General features: G+C 41.2%; 1 protein-coding gene across 6 annotated transcripts in view; it reads right to left on the reverse strand.

Moving 5' to 3' along the window:
* LOC138764893 (NACHT, LRR and PYD domains-containing protein 3-like) overlaps nucleotides 1-23,915 on the reverse strand; it is a 56,706-nt gene that overhangs the window by 16,236 nt on the left and 16,555 nt on the right. For 4 of the 6 annotated variants that reach the window (XM_069941319.1, XM_069941316.1, XM_069941318.1 and 1 more), the window contains exons 2-3: nucleotides 16,622-16,683; nucleotides 9,553-9,719 (exon numbers count right to left, since the gene is read on the reverse strand). In XM_069941319.1, the coding sequence (XP_069797420.1) occupies nucleotides 9,553-9,719; nucleotides 16,622-16,655 (201 nt within the window). In that variant the 5' untranslated portion in view covers nucleotides 16,656-16,683. Of the gene's footprint in view, nucleotides 1-9,552; nucleotides 9,720-16,621; nucleotides 16,684-21,156; nucleotides 21,298-23,915 lie in introns of those variants that run through there. The other 2 variants (XM_069941317.1, XM_069941321.1) reach the window with 2 other exon arrangements.

Genomic DNA, 23,915 nt, shown 5'->3' on the forward strand with positions numbered 1-23,915 from the left:
GATTAAAGCATTGTATAATGGACCATTGGCAAAGATAACAGTAAATGGATATGTATCAAATCAATTTAAATTAAGTAGGTCAACTAGACAGGGATGTTCATTATCCCCCTCATTGTTCGCCTTAGCAATAGAACATTTGACAGCACTGATAATAATAGAAAATAAACTAAAAGGGATAAAAGTAAAGGAGAAGGAGTATAAAATCATCTTATTTGCAGATGACGTCATAGTATACCTAACAGAACCAGAGATATCAATAAAAGAATTACATAAGAAATTGAAGGAGTATGGTGAAATATCGGGGTACAAGATCAATGAAAAGTGAAGTGATGCCAATGAGTAACGCAGACTATACAGAATTTAAAAAAGAATCACCATTTAAATGGCAAGCACAAGCAATCCGATATAATAACTTAAGCCACTTGAACAAATTAAATTATTATTGCAGTAAGACTTAGAACATTGGAAAGAATACCGCTAATGTTGATAGGGAGGGTAAACTGCATTAAAATGAACATGTTCCCAAGGATATAATACTTATTTCAAATGTTACCAATTCCATTAACAGAATTTTTAAAAAACGAACTAAAGAGAATAATAAGGAAATTCTTGTGGAAAGGGAGGAAACCGAGGGTAGCGTTAGATAAATTAACAGAGAGGTACAACCAAGGTGGTTTGCAGTTAGCAAACTTTAGAAATTATTATAGAGCAGCACAATTAATGTATTTATCATTTTTTAATTAGACAAGGAAAAAACCAGACTGAACTAAGATAGAACTAGATAAAATAGGGGAGAAGGTACTGGAACATATACTTTATAAGTGGGATGAGAAGCTGGTGCAATATAATAGCTCACCAGTATTGCATCATTTACTTAATACATGGAAGATCCATTTAGAAAGGAAAAAAAAATGAATACCAAATACCAAAATTATTATTGATGCAAAATCCACTAAAACCTTTTACAATAGATAACCTTTCCTTTAGAGAATAGGAGAGAAAAGGAATCAAAAGAATAAAAAATTGTTCTTTGGGAAATAATTTATTAACATTTGAACAGTTGAAGTACAAATATGGAATAACTCATGGTACAATGTTTGCATATCATCAACTTAAAGCTTATATAAAGGATACATTGGGAAACAGATTGAGATTACCTGAAGGAAGCAGTTTTGAATATGTGATTACAGACACAATGATAATTAAAAGATTTATAATCGAGTCCACGCTGCTGAAGATCCAGCTGCGCTGGATGGGTCACGTCTCCAGAATGGAGGACCATCGCCTTCCCAAGATCGTATTATATGGCGAGCTCTCCACTGGCCACCGTGACAGAGGTGCACCAAAGAAAAGGTACAAGGACTGCCTAAAGAAATCTCTTGGTGCCTGCCACATTGACCACCGCCAGTGGGCTGATAACGCCTCAAACCGTGCATCTTGGCGCCTCACAGTTTGGCGGGCAGCAACCTCCTTTGAAGAAGACCGCAGAGCCCACCTCACTGACAAAAGGCAAAGGAGGAAAAACCCAACACCCAACCCCAACCAACCAATTTTCCCTTGCAACCGCTGCAATCGTGTCTGCCTGTCCCGCATCGGACTTGTCAGCCACAAACGAGCCTGCAGCTGACGTGGACTTTTTACCCCCTCCATAAATCTTCGTCCGCGAAGCCAAGCCAAAGATAACGAACATGTACATTAAGCTGCAAGTAATGGAAAATGAAGAAATAAACTATAAACCTTAACAGAAGTGGGAAAAGGATTTAAACATAAAGATAAAAAATGAAGTATGGGAAATGTTATGTTCTGGAACTATGAAGAATACAATAAACACAAGGTTATGCATGATACAGTATAATTGGTTACACAATATCACTCCTCAAAAATGAAAAGAATGGGATTCAACATTATCAGATAGATGTTTTCACTGTAAGAAGGAAATGGGAACAACAGTACATGCAATTTGGGCATTTACGAAAGTGAATACGTTTTGGGAAGAATTAAATCAGATATTAAATAAAATCACAAAAAATAACACACCAAAAAATCCAGAGATCTTTCTTTTAAGTAACATAAGAAGTAAAGAATTAGGCCTCAAATTGGATAAATCGCAATAAAGATTCATTATGATAGCCTTAGCAATAGCAAAAAAAAATATAATGTCAACTTGGAAAATGGAAGAGAGCCGGAGAATACAGCAATGGTACATAAAATTAATAAATGTATTCCATTGGAAAAAATAACCTATAATTTAAAAAATAAAGTCACATTGTTTGAACAAATTTGGGAACCATACATGGAACATAACAGAGAGAGCTTGCCTCGGACCTCCATCCCCTAAAATGATAAGAAGACAAAACGACTAGATTCAGTATGTAACAAATTGATCATGCATTTTTCTTGTTTACTTTCCTTTGTGTGAAGATATTGTTTAATGGTTTTATTGTATATGTTGAATATTTATGGGTTTTGGAGGAGGTGGGAAGTGGGGAGGGAAGGAAAGGGGAAAAAAGGGAGAAAATGACACTGTGTATATTTAATGAGAAATGTTTGTACATATTTTGGTTGATACGGTTCACAGTGTGAAAACAAAAATACATCCAACATGTCTCAGTGAAAATGCTACTAGGATGGAGCAAACTTGAAGGAGAGAATTTTAAAAAAACTGATCATCCTAAATATAAAGGTAACAGCAAGAATCAGTATAACAAATACAGTGAGGAGGAGTGGGGAAGAGAAATACTAACAAAGGAACAAATAGCATTTGTTATAATGGGATTGTAATTTGATAGCTACCACTGAGAAAAAGGAAATACTTTTGACAATAATTTCACTTGCACATTAAATAATACATGTGTGTATAAATTGGACAGCATGGTTGTATCGTGATTAGCGCAAGACTTTTACAGCGCTAGTGATCGAGACCCGTTTTTGAATCCTGTGCTGTCAGGAGTTTATACTTTCTCCCTGTATCTGAGTAGTTTACCCTGGAGGCCCAGGTTTCCTCCAACTGTTTGAAATGTACTGGGGGTGGGGGGATGGGAGTGGCAGGGGAGTAGGTTAATTGTGTGGAAATTGGGAGACATGTACTAGTGGGACGAAATTGCCTGTTAATTTGTTGTGTTTAAATTTTAAAAAAACACAGCATGACTCCAGGCAAAGTAATTTTGGTGGCAGGTTACTGAAGGGAAAATGAACCATAGTAAACCTGTAGAAGTAGAAAAAAAATACAGAAATGCTGGAGGAACTCAGCTGGTCATGCAATGTCCAGAGGAGGTAAAGATATATAACATTTTGCACTTCAGCCCTTCATCAAGATAAAAAGGGCACAGGCCCGAAATGTCAGTTATATATCTTTACCTCCTGTGGGTGCTGCGAAAACCACTGAGATCCTATAGCATTTCTTTATTTTTACTACAATCACAGCGTCTGTAGGTTTTCATGTTTTACTCCATGTTTAATAATGACAGTAGTGGGTCTGTGGCCATTTGATCGACCTCTCAGTGAAGAATATCAAAAAGACAACATCTTAAAATTAAGATTTTTTTCTCTAAAAAAAATGGACAAAATAAGTATTAAGAAACCAAGGCAGCCAAGAACAAAAATGGAAGAAGCTTCTACTCAGCCAGGAACATGGAGCAAAAGCCAAAAAAGGAGTGGCGCAAGAGCGACCTTGGGCCCGACGGACCCTGGTAGAGCTGGGGAGTCAAGACAATAATCAAATATTATCCTGGAGAAAATGGAAAACTTGAGCAATCGATTTGCTGGCGTCGAAAATGTAATGAGAGACACGACTGAAAGGATGACTGAAATTAAAGAAATCGATGAAGACTTAATGGAAAGAATGAACCAAGCAAAAGAAGACTTGGTAAAAACACAGGATAAACTAAAAGCTTTGGAGAAAGATGCAAAGCAATGGGTGTTGGACAGACAAGGTCTGCTGGACAAGATTGACCATATGGAGAATTTTAGCAGACAAAATAATGTTTAAATTATTGGACTGAAAGAAGGAATCAAGGGAAGAGATCTGGTGAACTTCTTCAAAACATGGATCCCACAAGTGCTGAGAGAAGACAAATTCAGAGAAAAATTGCATATTGAAAGGGCTCACCCGACCTTCGGTCCCAGAAGAGCTGGTGATCAGTGACCACAACCGGTCCTGGTAAGACTTTTGATTTACTGGGAATGGGAAACAATTCTGGGAGCAGCATATGAATACTCTAAGTAAAATAATGGCATGCTGGAGATTGACCATGAAAAAGTGCTATTCTTCCAAGATTTTAGTCCTAGTTTGATTAAGCAAAAGAAGTAATTTGATGATGTAAAAAGGCAATTGCATTTCAAAAACTAGAAATATTCGATGATATACACTGTGACTCTGAGGGGCAAAGCAGCAGAAGGTAATCTATAATTTTTCAAGACTAAGAAAGAGGTGGAAGACTTCCTGCGAGGTTTATGAAAAGACTAAGGTTGCCAAAGAAGACCGTGAAGAATGTTTACAATGGGACTAAGTAAAAGTTATATTAAAAAAAAACATTTTGTATTTATTGTTGAAAAGAAAATTTTATTGAAATGTTTACAGAGAGTTCAGAAAATTGGGAAAAGTAGTAGCAAAGTGAAGACTTGGTCCAAGGGGGAGAATGGTGCCCAGAGAGGAGTATATATAAAAGATGGAGTTCTTCATCCTTGAGAGATTCCTTGGGCTTTTTTCATGGCTTTCGGGGTTTCCTGTTTACGTCACAGTCAGGGCAGGGACACTATGTTTTTTTTAAAGGGGAAAGATCACTATTATTTAAACAATCAAAAAGACTTTTATTGTTCAACAATATTTGTTTAAAAAATCAATATGGATAGAATGTTAAAATGTATTAGTCTTAATGTTAATAGGATAAATGGAATAGTGAAAAGGAGGTGGATTTCGGCATACATATAAAATTAAAGACAGATATAGTCTTTCTATAAGAAACACCTCTTATTAAATTGGAACATGCTAAATTAAAAAAAGGATGGGTGGGACAAGTAACATCGTCTACATTTGGCTCAAAAGCAAAAAAAGTAGCATTCCTAATTAAAAATAAATACCAATAATAATAGAAGATACACTGACTGACCAAGCCAGAAGATTTGTATGACATATTGTAAAATTTATGCAGAATCATGGACATTTACGGACATCTAATGCACCAAATTATGATGATGAAGCCTTTATGAAGAATATCTTTTTAAAAACAGCAGATGGAAGACAAAATATACTGGTTGGAGGAGACTTCAATTTCTGTCTAGATCCAATATTGGATAAATCGGCCAGAACAGTGACAAGGGCAAAAGATGCAAAAATGACACGATCGTTTATGAAGGATTTAAATTTGATTCATATATAGAGGCAGCTTAATCCCTTAGAAAGAGACTATTTGTTCTACTCAAGGATACATGATTCACATACAAGGATTGATTTGTTTTTAATGTCTGCGCAGTTAAAAAGTAGAGTGTGTTTAGATGGCGTCTCAATACCACACTGTTGAAGAGTAAGGACTTTTGTAAGTTTATTAAGAGACAGATAGAACCATTTTGTAACTCTAATCTCCTTTCTACTGATAATTGCTTTTTAATATTGGATAGGCTTAAAGCCTAAGAGGACAAATTATTTGTTATACAAAAAAAATCTTAAGAAAGAAGCTGGATGGTCTAGAGAAAGACATACAAAATTGGAAAAAGATTCTCAGAGAACAGGGTTACAAGAAAAATATAGATTATTAGAGAATAAAAATTGAAATATGACACATTATAAAACATAGAATGGAAAAAAACTATATTTAAAAACCAAAAATATTATGAATTAGGAGAATGGGTGCAAAAGTTTTATCTTGGCAGTTAAAGAGGAGTTATCTAAAATATATAATCAAAAAGAAATAAATAGGATTACATTGAAGATAGATGGAATCAAATATTTAGGAATAATGACAGATAATAATTTATGGAACTTATATAAATTTAATTATACTCTTAGAAAAAGAGAAAAATTTACAGAAATGAAAAGACCTGTTGATTAGTGGGAAGAATAAATGGTATTCTGCCAAGATTACAGCATCTTTTCAATTGTTGCCGAGTGCCCGACCAAAAAAATTAGTTAAATTATTGAATAATTACATAAGACAATTCCTATGGAATAACAAAGTGCCGAGAATTTCATTGGAAAAGTTAACAATGTGGAAGGACATCTGGACTTTAAGAAATACTATTTATCAGCACAAGAAAGATTTTCTTTCATTCCTTTTTACAAAAGACAGTCCCCTTTCTTGGATCCAAATGGGATTGAATTCAATAAGAAACAGCGAAGGATTTTATTTATTAACATAAAAGACAGATAACCCTAAAATAATACATAGGATTAGAATATGGCACAAAATAAATGAGTATACTGGGGAAAAAAAAGCAGGTGTCTCATTAAGAACACCCTTGAGTAAAACTATTACTACCTATGAATCTGGGTAACAAAATATTGAATTCATTGTATGATAAAAGGATTAAGATATATTGATGATTGTTATGTGGTGGGATCTCTCATGTCTTTTGAACAATTACGAAATAAATATGGAGCAGCTAATGGGACTTTCTTTTGTTTTCTCCAGCTAAGGTCGTTCCTAAGAGAAAGGCCCCACTTGAAATTAGTGAAGTGGAATGAATTGTAATTAGTGAAGTGGAATGAATTGAAATTAGTGCAGTTGAATGAATGATTTGGCAGGGGAATACACTTAAATGTATAACCAAGATGTACTACACTCTCCAAAATGAAAGTGGGAAACTAGGTTTACAGAGATCGAGAGAGATGGGAGTTGGATCTAGGTGTTGCAATAATGGAAAGATGGTGATTTGATTGATGTTTGGATAGCATGACATCAATTATAAGTTTATGATGGGCATAAACAAAGTATTAAAGGAGGGCATATACAAGTGCTTCAACCGCAGGTGGTCTGATTAGGATCAGACATAAGCTGTATTTGTGATGCAGTGCCAAAATGCTAGTCTGATAAATTTATGAACAGCTAATTGGAGATCTCTAACAATAATAAGTTGGAATATATAAGGGTGATAGAGAGACTAGTGACTTGGAGCTAGGAAGTAAAAAACTTCCAGAAGATGGTGCAGATCACTCTCCAGTCTGCATTGAAAGACACTGAGCACCCAGGAGTAAATATCTCCAGTGAACTATGCTGGTCCACAAATATTGATGCACCAGCACCTCTAATTCTTGAAAAGCCTGAGAAAATTTGGCAAGTCACCTGCCTTCCTCAAATTTCTACATTTGCACCATTGAATTTATTCTATCAGGGTGCATCACCACATTGAACAAGAAATGCTTTGCCAAAGATCACAGGAATCCGTAGAAGGTTGTGAACTCAATTCAGTCCAACATACAACTCCTGCCCCTTCAATGACTTCATCTATTCTTTCTGCTGCTTCAGAGAAGCAATGAACATACCAAGTCTCATTGCATCCATCATATACTCTCCACCTTCTATTGGAAGGGAGATTCACAAGTGTGATATCACACACCAAAAAGTTGAAGGAGAGTTTCTTTCCTGCTGTTATTAGACTCTTGAACGACCTCCAAAACAATGAAATTAATTAACCTTTGCTCTGTAACAACTGATACCTGTCACTCTACTGCCCCACATTGTGATTTCTTGCTGTACTAGTCTGGGATGTGTAATTACTCTGCTCACACTGCACTTCCCTTGGTATAAAGGGACAATAAACTTAAACTTAGAGCAATTCAGAAATAGTGCATGTAGCTTGGGAGAAGTAGTTGTGGGGTGAGGGAATGAGACTCCTCAGACGTTAAAAAGTGACATTAACTGCTTTATTTAATCACTTTTAAACTAATCAATGATTTTTTTTCATCCTTCTTCAGTATAAAAATTAAAATAAATGCAGTTAGGATTTAATGACAAATTTCAAACAAACACCATTGTGGTGTCATATTAGTTGCAGAGAAGCAGCTTGTAAAAGTTTGGTGATGCATTGATTTAACTGCACATGCGTAATTGAAGTTGTAATCCATTTTTCCAAATAAAAGTGCCAAGATAGGCAGTTGCTTCTATCTCAAGAAGCTCCCATGTGATGAAGCTTTTTAATTCTGTGTGGCTTTTGGATAAATGTCCCTCTTTAGGCCACCTGCAGTGGCTCAGTAAGTAGAGCTGCCTCATAGAGCCAGGGACCAGCTGTCTGACATTTGCAGGTTCTCCATGAGTCTGTATGTGGTTTGTCTGGGTATCCCGAGAATATGCAGATTGGATGACTGATTTGCTGCTCTAAATTGCCCCTCACAAAGGTGAGCAGTAGACTTTGGGAGGGCGAGAAAAGAATATTGCTGAGCATGGGAGGAAAATATGGGATTTATGTCAGATTAATGTAACTAGTTGGTCGATGGATGACTTTTCTGTGCTATATCTCTATGAAACGCCATTTGAAATGTCTTTGCTGGCGGAGGTACTATAAAGGCAATGATGTAACGGCAGCATTGCTGCTGGTGCGGCTCTGCAGAGAATCGCCGCAGGGTTGAACTGCCCAGTCTGACTGCCGTCAACTCTATACAGGTTTTAAACAGCCTGTTAAAGGAACCAATGGTGATATTATTTAAAATCCTGCCATCGCGGGGTCTAGACGCAAGATGGCGCACACCTATGATCGGCAGCTGTCACGACAGGTTCCATACTCCAGGTAAGCAGAGGACTGCATAGGGCACCAGAAAGTGGAAGAACACCCCACTTGAGAAGCAGAGGAGATGACCCATGGCACGGTGACCATGGCGCCGGACCAGTGAGGGGGCTCTCTCTGCAGCTGAGGACACACAGGTGGCGGGGCTGTTGCTGACTCAAGGTGAGGAACCCATGGAGGCTGCGGACTGGTGGAAGCTGTGGTCAAAGGATTCACAGAAGGCTGCGAATTGCTCATGGCTGGTTGAAGGGGTACCAGGTATTGGAACTGGGATGTGAGAGGGTGCTGAGAGCGCTGAAAATTTCCTAGTCATGTTGGAGGTTTGGATCTGGAGCTCGGGTTGCTGGTGGTTCAGACTGAAGTTTATGGGGCTATGGAGGATGCATGGGGACAATTCACAGACACTCAGTTTCGGGGGGGTGGGAAAAGCCTCTTTTGCTTCTCTTTCTCTGACGAAGAGGTGCCCGCCAATTTTGGCTGGTCGTGAATCAGTCTGCCTGACAGCACACTAAAGTCAATTACATAACAATAAAGGAATCTTGAATGAATAGGAAGGAGTCTTATATTTTTGCTCAAAATGCTTCTCATTTTCTTTGCAGATCATTGTCACCTCCAAATTCCTTAAATTTAGCCAAGAAAGGAGGTGCAATTTTGTCGTTGCAGGAAGTCAAATCATACCTATTTGCTGTACAGAAACATCTGAGAATAGTTTTCAAATTTATCACTTTATCTTTGCTCTGTTTCCCTTCAACAAACCTTTGTGTTCTCATAGTTAATGCACTTTCAGTTTTGTGAATATGGGAGAAATGAAATTCATTAGATTTTTGTGCCACTCACCAAGTGGTCTTTTTCACTGAAATGCTGCTTCTCTTTCAACACAGAGCTGATTGATTTCACCTCTTCCTCAATTGCCTTTTCTAATCGGTCCCGGTAGAATTGCGTTAATTTGAACAGATGATGTTCTTTGCAATTTTCCAAAAGTTTAGTGAACTTAAAGGTCAGATCTAAGGGAAAAAAGTGAAACATTAACAATCATTATTCCAGGGTTTGCATTTACCAAACTGCTGAAGCCTCTTATAAATTACATCAAATGTCTTCTGAAAAATCATTTGGCATTTCATCATTGCATGTCTCAACAAATTAAATTGCATGTCAAATTCATGCCTTCTGCAACTAATCCTTTCTTGTTTAGCTTTTCATGCCATCCCTTATGTTTATTTATTTGACTTGAAATTACAGTTCACAAACCATGCCACAACAAACCAAAAACTAATTTTCATTGATGCTGTGGGTCCAGTGAGAGGAAGTTTGGTTACAGGTTTAGATTGGAAGAAAATTGGAAAATGCGCCTTGAAGGAAAAGAGATTGAGTGGAGTTTTGATTGGGGTGAAATAATAGGCAGACAGACATACAATAGTATGCAAAATGCAGTTGGAGAAGTGGAATTGAGGTGGAACTGTGGTTATGAAGGTGAATGAAGAAGAAATGTTCAATTATTTCAAAAGGAGATTTGATGTGGATAGGAGAAAAAATTGCAGGGGAAACGAATGAGGCAGCATGGATTCAATTAGATGAATAGCACGTTTAACATTAAAAAATGACACGAGTTGATCCTCCTTCGGTACACAGGTTTTATTTGACCCATATAGATATTGCAAATACAGGTACGCAATCCTTTCTCCGGAACCCTTGGGGGAACAATGTGTTCCGAATTTCGGATTTTTCCGGATTTCGGAAAGCCAGATTTTAGCCCACCAAATTGTACTGCCGTATCCACCCCCACCCCTTCTAGTCGCACTGCCGTTTCCCCCCCCACGACTCACGCTGCCAGTCCCCCCCCCCCCCCACACCTCCTGCCCAACTTACGCTGCCGTCTCTCTCCCCACTTGCCGGATTTTGGAGCTTTCCGGATTTTAGAAACCTGGATAAAGGATTGTGTACCTGTATTAAAACCAGATTTGAAAATAGAAACAGACAGCGCTAATTTCCTATGACATCCCTCAAGGTTCTTGAGTTCATTAATGAAGCCAAGTAATATGGCCAGATGCTTTTCTGTCTCCCTTCACCACCAATTTAATGTTTTGATTTAGAAGCAGAAAAAAAAACTGTTCATCACCTCATAATGGGCTTGCGCTGTCTTTCATCCTGTCTCCTACATAGATCCGAGCCTGCAAAATGCTCCTACCCTTTCTATTCCAGATATGTTAGATCCTTTCACACACTCTTGAACAAAATGATTACCCCTCTGCTCCTGCTCTGTTATTCCCCCTGCCTCTTCTCCTGCACCTATTTATTCAGGCAGCTGGCTGCTTTTGCTCATACCTGATGAATAATCTAGGCCCAAAACATTGTATACCCTTTAATTTCTATGGTGCTGCATAACTGTTGGGTTTCTCTAGAATGTCTGTAAACTGCACCTGATCCCATGCTATGTAAACTTTCTTGTTCAACATCATAGTCAATATACATGCCTTGATCTTGATCTTTCTTTATCTCCAAAGATATATACAATCATAGTACACTATGAATCATTGAGTGCAATACTAGATCTCCCATTAGGGAATGAGACAGGTGACAGAAGTATGTGTAGGGAAATATTTTGGGTCCAGTGATCATTTTGGAGAAGGTTAGGTCTAGGCCTCAGGTTGAGATTCTAAATTAGAGAAAGGGAAGCTTTTTTGAAATGAGATAGGATCCATAATGTGCAGATTGGGATGAGTTGTTTTCGAGAAAGGATGTGCTTGGTTGGAGGAAGACCTTCAAAGATGACATTTTGAGAGCAGAGTTTGCATGTTCCTGTTAAGATTAAAGGCACAGTAAACTTGGTTTTCGAGGGATATTGGGGATATAGTTCGGAAGAAGAAAGAGGTGTATAGCAGGTATAGGCAACACAGAGCAAATGAGGTACTCGAGGAGTATAAAAAATACAAGAAAAAAAAAACTAAAGAAAGAAATCTGGAAGGCCAAAAGAAAACACGAAGTTCCTTTGTCAGATAATGTAAAGAAAAGCCTAAGGATTTCTACAGGTATTAAGAGCAAAAGGATAGTAAGGGACAAAATTAATCCCCTCGAAAATCAGAGTGGTCGGCTAAGTATGGAAACAGAAGAGATGGAAGAGGTATTTACTGTGGTACGGAGTTGTGGGAAATAAGGAAATCAAGCAGTGAGGCCATGAAACCAATAGAGATTAGAGAGGAAGAGGTGCTTGTAGTCTTAAAGCTATTAAGGGTAAATAAATTCCCAGGGCCTGACAATATATTTCCTTGGACCTTGAGGGAGGCTAGTGTAGAAATTGCGGATCTGGCAGAAAAAGTTAGTGTCCTTAGCCATGGATGAGGTGCTGGAGGATTGAAGGGTAGCTCATGTTCCATTGTTTAAAAAAAAGGCTCCAGAAGTAACCCTGGAAACTAAAGACCTGTGAGCCTGATGTCAGAACAGGTACGAATTCTCTCATCTGAAATTCTGTAAACCGAAAACCTCTGAAAACCGAACATTTTCACAACTGCCTCCAACGTCCAGCTCCGTCGCAACCACTGCCAACGTCCAGTGCCCCCAATGCCCAGCGCCGCCACAACCGCCCCTGACGTCCAGCAGTGCAAATACTTAAAAGTACCACTGATTATTCAGATTATTCTATTATCTGAAAAACTCCAAATTCCAAAAAGTGTCTGGTCCCAAGAATTTTGGATAAAAGATTAAGCACCTGTAGTATGCAAGTTATTGGAAGATGTTCTTAGGGATTGTGTAGACAAGTATTTGGACAGCCAAGGACTGTTTAAGGATAGTCATCATGGCTTCGTGTGTGGTAGGTAGTGTTTATCCAATCTGATGGAGTGTTGAGGTTTACGGGAAAGTTGATGAAAGAAAGGTTGTGGATGTTGACTTTAGTTAGGCCTTTAACAAGGTCCCACATGGGAGATTAGTCAGAAAGGTTCAGATGCTGGTATTCATGGGATGGTAGTGAATTGGTTTTGACATTGGCTACACAGGAGAATAATGGATGATTGCTTCTCACACTGAAGGCTATGACAAGTGGAGTGCCTCAGGGATTGGTGCTGGGACCATTGTTGTTTATCATCCAGATCATTGATATAGTTGACAATGTGGTAAGTTTGCAGATGATGCAAAGGCTTTCAAAACTTGCAGAGGGCTCTGGACCAGCTGGAAGAATGGGGTGAAAAATGACAGATGGAATTTAATGCAGACAGATATGACGTGTTTGGAAGGACAAAGCAAGAAAGGACATACACAGTGAATGGTAGTGTACTGAGGTGTACAGTGGAACAAAGGGATCCTGGAATACAGATCATAATTCCCTGAAAGTAGCATCACAAGTAGATAGGGTGGTAAAGAGATCTTTTGGCATATTGGCCTTCATAAATCAAAGTCTTGAGCATATGAGTTGGGATCTTATGATAAAATTGTACAAGACATTGATGAGGCCAAATTTGGAGTATTGTGTGCAGTTTTGGTCACCGAACTACAGGAAATATATCAATAAGATTGAAAGAGGGCATGGATCAGGAACTGAGGTACAGGGAAAGGTAAACAGGTTAGGACTTTATTCCCTGGAGCATAGAAGAATGAAGAGAGATTTTACAGAGGTATTTAAAATGATCAGGGTTCCAGACGTAGTAAATATAGGTCGGCTTTTTCCACTGAGGGTACAACCCAGAGGACATGGGTTAAGGGTGAAAAGGAAATGGTTAGGAGCAGTGGTTTTCAAACTTCCCCCTAAGATCACATTCCATCTTCAGAAATTCCTGTGATCAGTAAGGGATTACTTAAGGTGGTATGCGAGTGGAAAGTTTCAAAACCCACTATTTTAATCATACTTAATTGACCAGTTATGTGCATGGTTTCATAACTCCAAAGGAAATGGGCCCATGACAATTTTTCTCAAGCGGTGATTCTCAACCTTTATTCCCCCTCTCACATACCACTTTAAGCAATTCCTTACTAATCACAGAGCACTTATGGCATAGGGATTACTTAAGGTGGAATGTGAGTTTAGGGGGAGAGTTTGAAAAGCACTGTTTTAGAGGGAACATTAAGGGGAAATTCTTCACACAGTGTGGTGGGAGTGTCGAATGAGCTGCCAGCTGAAGTAGTGAATGCAGGCTCAATTTAGAAGAATTTAGACAGATGCATGGATTGAAGGGGAATGGTCATGGTATGGGTCAGTGGGATGAGGAAGAATATTTTTCTCTTGGTAGAGAGTCTAAAACTAGAGAGGACTGTTTTAAGGGTAGGAGAAAAATTGAAAAGGCACCAAAAGGGGGAACTTTTGTCCAGGTGCCGATGTTTCATCTCATTGGCTATGTAACTTGCTCTCCCTCGGCTTGTACTCTCTGGACTCACACTCCAAGGGTTGCGACTCCAAGGGTTCGCTCTCCATGGGGTACAACTGCATTGGCAAAGACCCCATGGGCTCACACTCCGTGGGCCCATACTCCGTGTTATAATTGCATTAGCTCGTACTCCGCGGGCTCAAACTCCGTAGGCTCGAACTCGACGGGATACAACAGCATTAGCTCACACTCCAAGGGCTCTCGCTCCACGGGCTATGACCGGAGAGGCTCACACACACTGGACTCACATTCCCTGGGCTATGACTGCATTAGCTCGTACTCCAAGGGTGGGAAGGGTTACACTCTAGGGGTGGGGAGGGACGCACTCTAGGGGTGGGGAGGGACGCACTCTAGGGGTGGGGAGGGACGCACTCTAGGGGTGGGGAGGGACGCACTCCAGGGGTGGGGAGGGACGCACTCCAGGGGCTCTGGATGCATTTAATCACACTCCCTCGGCTACGACTTCAATAGCTCGCATTCTTTGGGCTTGCTCTCCACTGGCTACAATTACAAGGGCATGAACTCCCTGGGTTCACATTCTGTGAGTATGACGTTATGAGTACAACTTCATGAATACGGATTCAGATTTACTGTCAGAGTACATTCATGACATCACATTTAATCCTGAGATTCTTTTTCCTGTGGGTGAGGCAGAGTAACCATTTGTTGGCAATGCAAAAAAGAACTAACTCAATGTACTCAGTGAACAAACAAAGAAATGTGAACCAACAGCAATACAGAGAGAAAAATAACAACAAAGTGCTAATGTCAGAATCCTTAAACGAGTTCCTGGTTGAGTTTGTTGTTGAGGAGTTTGATGGTGGAGGGGTAACAGCTGTACCTGAACTTGGTGGTGCGAGCCTTGTGTCACCTATACTTCTTACCTGATGGCAGCAGCCAGAATAGAGCATGAACTGGGTGGTGTAGATCCTTGAAGATCGCGGCCATTCTCAAACGGCAGCATTCCCTGAAGATGAGGAGGGTTTTGCCTGTGATGTACTGGCTGTGTCCACTACCTTTTGGAGGGCTTTTCTCTCGGGGGTATTTGGTGTCGCCATACCAGACCATGATGCAGCCAGCTGGTCAGCACACTTTCCACTATATATCTGTTGAAATTTGCTAGGTTTTTCAATATCATACCAAACCTCTGCAAACTTCTAAGGAAGTAGAGGGGCTAATGTGCGTTCTTAACAAAGCCATTTGTGTGTCAGGTCCAGGAAAGATCGTCTGAAATAAGTGACTCTCATGAACTTCAATTTGCTCTCCTTCTCTGATTACCCAATCACTGGATTGAATACCTCTGGGTTTCCCTTCCTGAAGTCAACAATCAGCTCCTTGGTTTTGGTAACTTGTCGTTGGTGCACCATTCAACCAAATTTTCAATCTCTCTTCTATATGGTGACTCATCACCCCTTTTATACAACGCACTACCGTTGTGTTGTCAGCAAACTTGCAGATGGTGTTGCTGTTGTACTGAGCCACACAGTTGGAGGTATAGAGTGAATTGAGTAGGGGGTTAAGAACACAACCCTGAGGTGCTCCGGCACTGATAGAGATTGTAGAGGAGAAGTTCTTACCAATTCTCACTGATTGTAGCCTGGAAGTGAAGAAATCCAGGATCCAATTGCACAGGGGGTGTTAAGTCCCAGTATTGCATTTTGCTGATCACTTTTGAGGGGATGATGGTGTTAAATTCAAATTAGTCGATAAAGAGAATCCTGATGTATGCTCCTTTGCTGTCCAGGTGTTCCAGGTCTTTATATAAAGCCAATGAAATGGCATCCATCATAGACCTGTTGCTACGATAGGTGAATTGGATCGGATCCATGTTGTCACTCAGACAAGAGCTGATATGCTTCAACACCAGGTTTTCAAAACACTTTATCACTGTTGATGTGAGACCCATTGGTCGATAGTCATTTAGGCAGGTTATCACACTCTCCTTTTGCACATTGAAACAGGCGAGTATCATGCCTTGCCAGAGTGAGATGTTGAAGATATCTGTGAATACATTGGCAAGTTGGTCAGCACAGATTTTTAATACTTGGCTGAGTACTCCATCCAGACCAGATGCTTTCCTTGGATTCTCTCCATGACTCTACAGTGCTCACCAAAATCCATATCCAGATACTCATCCTCAACCATCCATTGGAACACTCTGATTGTACTGAGGGGTAAGCAGCATTAGTTGCTGACAAGGAGAGAAGTGAGTATGGTGGTATAGGCGGCTGAGAAAAAGGCCAAAAGACAAGGAGAGAGGGAGTCAGGACAGTACTGGACCATGACTGGACTGATGGCCATGCCACATTTACATCAGGAAGCTGCTGTTATTTTTCATTTAAATTTCAAATTTGACTTAACTGAAACATTTAAGTTATTTTGTACCATTGACATGATTAATTTTATTGTCGTGTTCTCTGAACATTTTTTGTTCATCGGAAATGGCATCACAGCATGGTACTTTTCTGTGAGCCGCTGTACGGCATGCAAAGCTAAGGTTTCACTATAACCCTGTCCATGAGATAATAAATAATTTAATTAAAATGTGAACTTGCCTGCATTCACTGCAGTTCTTGGATCTTGGGCCATGATGCTCCTATTAGCAGATGATGATTACCTATCGTAAATGCAATAATCAAATGAGAATTAGATAGATGTTAAGATGAAAAAGACATGCTTGCTCTCTTAAAGTTGGGATTCTCCATGACCCTTAATGCCAAAGGCACATTATACCCCCTCCATATTTCCCTCTTGTGAGTTCCGCTATCTTCTTCTGCAAAATAGACTTGTTTGATTTCAACCTTCCCTAACAGATACGCATCTCCTTTTACTTTAACAGAGCCTAAATATTTCTGGTCATCCAGCGTACCTCATTCTTACTCTCCATTCTCATAGGAATATGCTTTCTCTGAACTTTCCCAGTCTCTTAAATCTCCCACCATGTGCAAAGTTCCCCTTTTGGTTGAAAGTAGCCTATCCCAATCAATCTTTGCAAGCTCCTGTCTCCTCAGGACATCAAAATTAGCCTTAATAAAAGTGAGAACTTTCACATGTGGAACAGTTCTGTCTTTTCCCATGAATATTTTAAAACTAAGAGTGATGATCACTGGACCGAGAGTACTCCTCTACAGACACCTCAGTAACTTGTCCTGCCATGTTTCTCAAGAGGCGGTCCAATGCCATTTTGTCTCTATTGACATATTGTTTGAAAAAAAAAATCCTTTAGACTATGAGAATCACAATCAATGAGGGAAGTTGAAATCAGCAACTGTTCTGTCCCTGTTATCCTACAGCTGGCTGAGATTTCCTGACACATTTGCTCCTCTCATCCGCTAACCCAGACAATTTGGGATATGGGAAGAAACAGCAGCACCTAGAGAAAACCCATGCAGTCACAAGGAGAAAGCAATAAAGAGGAGGACGATATATTATGAAAATAAACTAGCCAAAATAGACAACCAGATGCTAAAAGTTTTTATAATTATATAAAGTGGAAAAAATGTGGCTAAAATGAATGTAAGTCCCTTGGAAGACAAGAAGGGGCAATAAATAATGGGAAATGCCAAAATGGTTACTTCAGGACAGTCTTAAAGTGGAGGACACGTCTAATTTGTCAAAGAGTGATGTTATGAATGTCATGGGAGATGAGGACTTCAATGCAGTTGATATCACTAAAGACTTTATTGCCGAACAAACTAAGGCCTGATGGTAGATAAGTCCCTTGGTGCTGATGGAATGCATCCAAGGGTAATAAAAGAAATGACAGAAGTTATAGCAGAAATAATAGTGCTAATTTACAAAAATTCTCTGGACAGGACATGGCAGATGGGAAAGCACCAAATGTTATTCTAATATTACAAAAATGTACAAGAAAGGCAACTATAGTTCCGTTTGCTTAATGTCGGTGTTCAGGAAAATGCTTGAAGTTGTCATTAAAGAAGAAATAGCACATCACCTGAATAGAAATGTTTTCATCAGGCAGATGTAGCATGGATTCAAGAGGGTTGTGTAATATGGAGGATCATGCATGCTATGTGAGACTAATGGTGGGTATCTAGTCAGAAGTCATCCCACCTGCCAATCAAGGTCAGGGCCTGCCCACAGATTAGTACACTCCTGTCCAATGGCCCCTGCAATCACCTAACCCACACCTGGACCAGACTCTCCAGTTGATTGCACTATAATGCCCAACACATGTGGTCCATCTGCCTCGGGACGAACCCCAGTTCTACTCCATGTTGCGAACCATGGGGGATGCTGGAGAGTCATTGGTAAGGTGTGTGCGGGCAAAGGTTTGGGATCTGTTATATTGGATACATAGAAATTACTGATCCTAGACTAGTTTAGTTCAGAGCCATGCCTGGACTATGTCAAAGGATGACGGGTATTGTATTTTATTCCTTGATTGCAAATCTATTTCTCCATGAGTGGTTGCAAGTATCAGATAGTTGTTCTATCCACTGCGATTGTATTTGAGTGGGCGTGTGTGTTTTATCCATGTTGCAATTTACCTATGTGTCTCAATAAAGATCAATAAAGGGACTTGTCAAAGTTGTTTTTCTCATAATATTTGATGCCTTAAGCAGGGTTCTTGGAGTCATGACTGAACACGGATACAGAGGAGATATTTTGGAATTGGGGAAGGAAAGCCAGTGAAGGCAGTGAGAGGATCCCCAGGTGGACCAACTATGGTGCAGGGCTTGGGAGCTTGGCTAACATGCTGGTGGATCATGGCAAATCAGTAGACCGATCCAAACACCTGGAGCCATATGGTGAGAAAATGGGACACCATGTAGTATCCCTCCTCAAGAAGTCAGGGTTCCCAAAGACTACGGGGAGACAGATGGGTGACCTTTGGCTAGCTTCTCTCCTGAGACACCAATGTGAGACCATAGAAAGATCAAGAGAGCGCCCCCCCCAAAAAAGAGACAGAGACACTCTAGTAATGCTGTTCTGCACTGCAGGAGTCAACGTGGGCTTCCCAAGCCTGAGCCACAGATCTTGAGATGAAAGTGATTAAAATGCAACAGATGCACACAGTTTGCCAGTCCAACTGACAGCTTGATCCAGTTAAGATCTGGGCCAGTGAGGGGACGGGTTTGACACGTGGTCAGGGATGGGGACATATAGATGGACTGTGGTGAGAGAGAGGAGACTGGCACATATACACCTGCAGGCAAAGCTGGTGACCACACAGTCCCAAACCTACCACAATGGCACTCCGCCAATGCTACAGAATGGGGAAGCATCAGAGATTCCGGGGACCTCATGGGGACATATCTGTGGCTGCTGTGAGACCAAGGAGACATGACAATTCAGCTAAAGAGATAACTGGGCTAGAGGATTAATATCACTAGTGGCCGGGCAAACACCTGGCTGTGTGGCTGCTCTGACTCTGGGATGAGGATGCTCCCAATGTGGTCTCTCTTACCAGGAAGCGAGCACCCTGGATAGCTTATCTCAGTGGTTCTCAATCCTTGTCTTTCCACTCATGTACCACCATAAGCAATCCCTTCCTATTCACATATCACCTATGACATAGGAAATACTTTAAGTGGTACGTGAGTGGAAAGAAAAAGGTTGAGATCCACTGGCCTATCCAATCACCAATAATAACCTGCAGGCACTGTCTGAAGGGGTCAGTGGTGGCACCTCCATATGGGATAGGGTGGGCCATATGGCGAGCCCAATACGCCACTCTCCTAGAATGGAATCTAAACAATGGCCACAGTAGAACACTATTAGTGAAGGGATAATGGTCATCAAAGAATGGACATTAATTACCGGGATCATTGGGGGAGTCCGTGATCGCCATTTCCCCGAGAACACAAGGGTGACATGATGCCTCAGCAGAGTACTCTTACCACAGTTACCACAGCATACCCTGATCTAAAAGCAGTGGTCCTGGCCCTCATGGGACCGGCAACTGGAAAGACTGTCTGGAAAGTCATCAGACTTCTAGAAAGGCTTGAATACATGGAGTGGGAGGCACCCGGTAAATTCCGCAAGACCGAGGCAAGGGTTGGTAAAGTGACACCCCCAGTTTACTCGCAAAGAATTTTACAAGGTATTGGTGTGTGCCAGTGTGGAACGCGCTCGCATTAATCGGATTCACATCTCTGCTATGTATGCTCTCTGGAAGGAGCATTGAAGGGAGGAGTTTAGAAGTCCCCACCCATGGCTCAGCGCAATCCCCCCTTAGCTCCTACTCCACCCACAGTGGCCCCGACTCCCTTCGGGGAAAGCTAACAACCCTGCTGTGCAAGGAAATTGCCCATATCTAGCAAGAGGAAACATCGCCTGCAGGGTGGCCAACCTCCACCCCCACCCCCCCCACAGAATAGAGGCCCTGAAGATTTACTCAGCGATTCTGTCCTGTCCAGGCAACCCAAGGCCATGTTTCCCGGCCGTACATTGGGCCAACAGGAACACACTATTGTTGGATGGCCTGAGTAGATGTTGGGGCTGAACACAGTATTATCCCCAATAATCCTGCAGTTTGGAGAGGACAGTAGGTCTCTGTAGAGGGTAGGAGGGTCCACTGTTCCCACCAAAGACCTCACCCTCTGCCTATCCATAGGCATTGAACCACACCGACCTGTCAGGCCGTTGAGTGTATCTTGGAATGAATGTGCTCAAGGGGCAGTCCTTGTGTACCAACAGGAGGAGATTCACTTTTGGGGTTGCCTGCATGACCATAGTAGTTGGAGCAGCCAAATGGGAGTGCATAATCATCTCCCACCCCCTCTCCAAGGTAGTCAGCACCAGACAATACTGGGTGTCTGGGGGCACCAAAAAATCACAAACAATTGATGGATTATTGCAGGAGAGAGTCATCCGACTTGCTGCCTCCCTATTCAACAGCCCGATCTGGCCCGTACGCAAGAAGAATTGCACGTGGCACATGACCATTGATTACAGGCAGGTAAACAAGGTTGCCACTCCCCTCACTGTCAGTCGCTGATGTGGTCATCCTGGTGGAGGACAATGGGAGACGGGAGATCAAGCATTGCTATGCCTTTATCAATTTGACCAGTGCTTTTTTTCCAACTTCCTTCATTTCCAATTCCTAGGGTCAATTTGTGTTTACCTTAGAATGCCCTTGACATACTAATTTCTTCCTTGTATGCACGAGCAAAGGCCGTTAACATTGAAAAAATGCAGCGCCCCAGTTAAATAATCCTCTTCCGAGGCATCTAGTGAGATTCCAACCAGAGAGAAATTCCTGCGGCTGCAAAAAATAAGATCGTCAATGCTTCAGTGGCCACAAATAAGGTCGAAACCCAGCAGCATGTGGGCTTTTTTTTGTTTCTGACTCCAGCACATTCCCCATCTAACTATGCTGCTTTTCCACCCTACGGTGTTTCGAGAGAGAAAACAACATTCCAATGGGGACCCAAGCAAAAAACAGCCTTTGAAATGGTAAAACAAGCTGGTAAACAAGCACTGCCGCTGGCCCCATGCCAGACTGGGGTGTCCTTTGAATTGCAGGTCTCTACCACGAAAGCAATTGCCGAGTGGAACCTCTGGCAGATGATGCAAGATCACAGAGTCCCACACAGATTCTGGACAAAGTTCCTCCCTGAAGCTTCCTCTCACTATGCCCTGTTTGAGCGGCAGTTGCTTGCGTGCTACTTAGCTGCAGAGACCATCACACTGCGGCTGCTCCTCCCCTCACAATGGTCTATACCTATTCGTGTGTCCTGGTGGTGCTGCCACATCAGTGGGCCAACCAGGATAGCACCATTAAAGGATTACAGCATCAGTACTGTGGAAGGTACAATCTGACCAGGACTCAAACTTCACTCGGGCCAAAATACAGAACTGGGTGGCAGAGACTGGCATCTTGTGGCTACTGCATATTCCCTATCACCCACAGGCATCCAGTCTGAATGAGACAATTAATGGCCTGCTAAAAGGGAAATATGCACACAGCCCTCACCAATGCACTATAGGGGTGGCTCAGTGTGTTGCAGAAAGCAGTTGACCATATGAATTTGATTGCAATTGGCCGGGGAAGTTGGGGGGGGGGGGGTTTCCCACTCTCATGACAACTGGCGCCCTCTGACTTTGGGAAGTCAGAGGTTGAGGTTCAGCACTCCAAGAAATGAGAAAATGTGTAGGTGCAGTAGCCACAATGTCCACCTAAAATAGGGGAGATGATACCGCATGGGCCTGGGGACATGCGAAGGGTCGCGATACTGAATGAATGTACCATCTCATGTGTTCATACAAGTCAACTAATCGAATGTGAGCGAGTCTTGCATTTTCCCCACCATCCCACCCCTAACAGGAGAATGCCGTCACGGAAGACAATCCTGATCATTGCGGTGTTGATCAGCACTGTGGAAGTCTACAACAAGTTCCTCACCTATATATTCCTACAAACTAAAGCTTTCATACCTTGTAACTCACTATTTTTCTTTCATTTATATTTCTGTCTAAGAGTCTCTTAAATGCCCCTAACGTTTCAGCCTCCACCACCACCCCTGTCTAGCAAGGATTTCCGGGCACCCACAACATGGTGTAAAAATTAAAAATAAATGCACCCATGATGCCGTCCCTAAACTTTTCTCCTTTCATTTGGTGGAGTTGTCCCCTATTCCTGCCCTGGGAAAAAAACCGCAGGTTGTCCATTTCATCTATGTATCTCAGATTCTTTTTTTTAAATTTTTAACTTTTTACACTATAAACCACATTGATCAAGATACATACATTTTCCTTTTCAAATATATACAGTGTCGTTTTCTCCCCCCATTCTCATCCCACCCTCCCTACCTACCCTCCCATTCATTTAAAGTTCAGAATCTAAGATACATTAAACCCGTCAAACAATGTTGTCACTCAATAAAAATAAACAAGAAATTCCACTGAGTCAATTCTTTTCATTCCCTTCTCCTTCTGTCATTTTAGGTGGTAGATGTCCCCGGTAGGTTTTCTCTATTGTGTTTCATGTATGGCTCCCATATTTGTTCAAATATTGTAATATTATTTCTTAAATTATATGTTATTTTTTCTAATGGAATACATTTATTCATTTCTATATACCATTGTTCTATTCTCAAGTTATCTTCTAATTTCCAGGCTGACATAATACATTTTTTTGCTACAGCTAGGGCTATCCTAACAAATCTTTTTTTGTGCACCATCCAAATCAAGTCCAAATTCTTTGTTTTTTATGTTACTTAGGAGGAAGATCTCTGGGTTTTTTTGGTATATTGCTTTTTGTGATTTTATTTAATATCTGGTTTAGATCTTCCCAAAATTTTTTCACTTTCTCACATGTCCATATTGCATGAATTGTTGTTCCCATTTCCTTTTTACAGCGAAAACATCTGTCAGATACTGTTGGGTCCCATTTATTTAACTTTTGAGGTGTAATATCTTCTTTTCTTCTTTGGCTTGGCTTCGCGGACGAAGATTTATGGAGGGGGTAAAAAGTCCACGTCAGCTGCAGGCTCGTTTGTGGCTGACAAGTCCGATGCGGGACAGGCAGACACGATTGCAGCGGTTGCAGGGGAAAATTGGTTGGTTGGGGTTGGGTGTTGGGTTTTTCCTCCTTTGCCTTTTGTCAGTGAGGTAGGCTCTGCGGTCTTCTTCAAAGGAGGTTGCTGCCCGCCAAACTGTGAGGCGCCAAGATGCACGGTTTGAGGCGATATCAGCCCACTGGCGGTGGTCAATGTGGCAGGCACCAAGAGATTTCTTTAGGCAGTCCTTGTACCTTTTCTTTGGTGCACCTCTGTCACGGTGGCCAGTGGAGAGCTCGCCATATAACACGATCTTGGGAAGGCGATGGTCCTCCATTCTGGAGACGTGACCCATCCAGCGCAGCTGGATCTTCAGCAGCGT

The sequence above is a fragment of the Narcine bancroftii genome, chromosome 5 (genome assembly GCF_036971445.1).
Source record: "Narcine bancroftii isolate sNarBan1 chromosome 5, sNarBan1.hap1, whole genome shotgun sequence".
Taxonomy (NCBI): Eukaryota; Metazoa; Chordata; class Chondrichthyes; order Torpediniformes; family Narcinidae; genus Narcine; species Narcine bancroftii.